We start from the raw sequence: 3,309 nt of genomic DNA on the forward strand, positions 1-3,309 counted from the left end.
TAGGATAGCTTGAGCTTACACATGACAAAAAAGAAAACAAAAACAATGATAAAACACTAAACTTTAGATAAAATTTAAACAAAATGAATATAAAACTACATGGGTGATACCTACTCTTGATACCTTCCTGCCTCCACCTTGTTCAAGTCAGTAAGAATTTACCCTGTTTTTGTCGAAATAGTTTAGGATATGTCCTCCTCCTACGTGGCTATATCCTTATTCTGGTATTTTTCTTTTCTGGTTCCTTCTTTCAGGCCCTTTGAATCATAGGAATAAAAAAAATAGAGGAATAAGAAAAACGCAGGATTATAATAGGAATGTAAATATAAAACAAAAGATTGCAAAACACAGGAAAAATACAGGATTGATCGTTTGATTGGGTTGTAGGAAAAACGCAGGAATTGGATGAAAGAGATAGACTCAAAGGAATTTTCCAATAGATTGAATCTCTTGCTAAATTTCCTTCAAAACCTACATGCAATAAGTCATTCCATGAAAATTGTATAGGATTTGGAAAACTCCAATCATTTGAATTAAAGGGCGAAATAGGAAAACTTTCTATAGGATTTCAATCCTATAAAATTTCTCCATAAATCCTTTGATTCAAACGGCCCTTAAGTTTAAACTGAAATCAGGTTTGAAATAAGTTCTTTAGGGTGCTTATTTGTAAAATATATTTTCAAAAGGACATAAATATAAAAAATCCAACCCTGGTTACTACTACAGCGACTTGTTACCATACACCAGTTGTCAGTTGGATAGAACCAGTCCAGGAACGTGTGGCCCCCTAGCAGGCAAATACCGGGCCCACATCTCAGTCACAAGAAGGCACCATGGCCCACCTAATAATTCCCCTCCCCAAAAATCGGTTGCTCCTTTGCCTAATCACTCAATTCCAGTAACTTTCCTCTCATCTCTCACAGAAAAAACATTCCTCTCATCTCCAATCAGCAGCTATCTCCCTTCCTCATCACCAGCTTGCTGTGATCTTATCAGGCCTTTTTGTTGTTCTGCTGGTCTTGCTCGGTAATTTTTTGCTCCAAATCCATCTCCTTTCTCTTCTTTTCTGCTGTTACCCGCCGTATCTTTGCTTTACCTTCTTCTTTTTTTTTCTTTTTTTTTTTTGCGAATCCATCTTGCTTTAGTTTGTTGTTCTGTTCCGAGTAAAAAGAATACCCTTGATGGCCTAGTCTGACCAAAAAGGAGTGTGAAGCTCTTCGAAAGGAAAAGGTTTAGACAATACGAGCCTCAGATGCTCGGTTGCTTAGTCGATCCGGTGGTGAATCGAACAATTTAATTCACTGATGCTGTTAATCTTTTTCTTTAAAAGAAAATTCCTTTCTGTTATTGGTGGTATTTTCTTCAACATAAACATATATCTGAAGATTCTTCAGAAATGATCTGAAGTCTGAAGATTTCAGCGTGGCGCCTTAGCTGATTTATTGTAACTGTGATGAATATAGCAGCGTTGACTGGGTACAGTACAATTACTTGCACATCCTATTATGTAGAAACAAGAAATTTGATGAATATAACAAGGAATTCTTAATGTTTATGGCCTTAAATCAGCTTAAAACAACACTGAAGCCACGTTGTTGTTAAATGAAGGTGACTGCTACCTTAGTTCATGCGAAAATATTCAGTGCGACCTAACCTAATTCTACTGAAACGAATTCAGCGTGCAAAGAGATGCCGGAGCACTCTGAGAATGCGGCTGCGAACATTGTGGACAGCATAGTGGACGCCATTGCCGACAATCTTCCCAAGCAGAAGTCAGTCAGATTTGAAGATGGCTCAATCTCTGATCAAGCTAAGAGACTCTTCGGTGGTCAGAAGTCTGTCCATCATGTTTTGGGTGGTGGAAAATGTACGCAAAATCTCCCTGATTGATGCTCAGATATACTTTGCAAAGAACCTATACATAATACATATACTGCAATGTTTGACATCTATGATCTATACTTGCTTGCGATCACAGCCGCCGACGTGTTGTTGTGGAGGAACAAGAAGATATCTTCAAGTGTTCTTGCAGTTGCAACGGCTGTCTGGGTTTTCTTCGAGTGGCTCGACTACCACTTCCTGACGATTGCTTGCTTTGTTCTTGTTCTTGGCATGGTTGTCCAGTTTGCATGGTCCACTTTTGCAGGCATGCTAAATGGGTATGAAACCTGGAAAAAATTCTCTGCATCTTGTGTTGTCAGAGAAAGCCTGTAAATAATCTCTGAACTTTCAGGTCACCTTCGAAAGTTCCTCGCGTCGAATTGCCGGATGAGCTGTTCGCAAACATTGGTTCTGCAATTGGCACCCAAGTGAACAAGTTCTTGGGCACTCTTCAGGATGTGTCTTGTGGAAGAGACCTGAAGAATTTTCTCCTGGTATGGAGTGCAGCAATGTTCATAGTCATTTCATCTGTTTGTCACCAATGTGCACAATGTTGTAACATCAGATCAAGCTTTGTTTCAGGTGATTGCCGGGTTCTTCGCGGCCGCTATCATTGGGAGCTGGTGCAATCTCCTCACTGTCATTTACATTGGTACTGAAAAATCTATTCTGCATTTTCTCTGTCAATTGTCACTGTGGGTCTGTGAAGATTGAGCAAGATTTGATTCTTAAAACTTTGAATTAATTTTCTGTTCAGGATTTGTGTGTGCTCACACTCTCCCGGTGCTGTATGAGAAGAACCAAGAAAAAGTGGACGAGTTCCTGTACAACACACTTGGCCTGCTTCAGAATCAGTATCAGAAACTTGACAAGGGTGTCCTGGGCAAGGTGCCCAAAGGGATCATCAAGCTTAAGAAGAGCGATTAGTTTCACTAGCTGCTGCTGCTGCTAATGCTGCGTACAGTCAATCAGAATACTGCGTAATTTGGACAGATGTTAGCTTCCCCTGAACAGTTAATTGTGTACAGTATTGGAAAACACCGTGTCAGTGATGCTAGTGGTATACTCCTATATTGTAGGCCAAATTCATCAGTGGCAGATTGTTTCAGCTAGTCTCATGTGTTTTGCCCATGAGAGAAATTGGGAAAAAAAATAAAAGGTGATTTGTGATTCTTTTGTTGTTTCTGATATGCAAGAACAAAGGGCTGGTTTGGTTTTGTGGCATAACTTGAGCTTACCAATTTTTGTCAATCCTAAATTTTGGCAAGTTTTAGCATGACTAATCTTGACAAGGAAAAGTTGTGTTTGGATTGAAGTCAAAATAGCCTAAGTTAACTATTGAAATGGCCTATTTTTCTAGGCTAAGCAAAAATTTAACTTCAAACCAAATAGAAAACACTATTGAAATTGCCAAATATTAGTAAAGGC

The 3,309-nt window shown here is 39.1% G+C and overlaps 1 protein-coding gene across 1 annotated transcript; it reads left to right on the top strand.

Annotated features, from left to right (window-relative positions):
- The first annotated feature begins 879 nt into the window (after positions 1–879).
- LOC4342374 (reticulon-like protein B8) lies at positions 880–3,054 on the top strand. The gene is made up of 6 exons (XM_015789620.3): positions 880–1,026; positions 1,679–1,867; positions 1,979–2,159; positions 2,234–2,375; positions 2,464–2,533; positions 2,639–3,054. Exons 2-6 carry the CDS (start codon positions 1,690–1,692, stop codon positions 2,806–2,808), a joined length of 741 nt encoding a protein of 246 aa, XP_015645106.1. The 5' UTR covers positions 880–1,026; positions 1,679–1,689; the 3' UTR covers positions 2,809–3,054.
- The last annotated feature ends 255 nt before the right edge of the window (positions 3,055–3,309 follow it).

This window comes from Oryza sativa, chromosome 7 (assembly GCF_034140825.1).
Source record: "Oryza sativa Japonica Group chromosome 7, ASM3414082v1".
Lineage (NCBI taxonomy): Eukaryota > Viridiplantae > Streptophyta > Magnoliopsida > Poales > Poaceae > Oryza > Oryza sativa.

What these genes read in the sequence shown, in the direction of transcription:
- LOC4342374 (XM_015789620.3), top strand. Translation starts at nt 1,690, where the DNA reads ATGCCGGAGCACTCTGAGAATGCGGCTGCGAACATTGTGGACAGCATA. An exon ending in ACCTGAAGAATTTTCTCCTG is followed by an intron (nt 2,376 to 2,463) that starts GTATGGAGTGCA and finishes GCTTTGTTTCAG; the next exon opens with GTGATTGCCGGGTTCTTCGC. An exon ending in CCTCACTGTCATTTACATTG is followed by an intron (nt 2,534 to 2,638) that starts GTACTGAAAAAT and finishes TTTTCTGTTCAG; the next exon opens with GATTTGTGTGTGCTCACACT.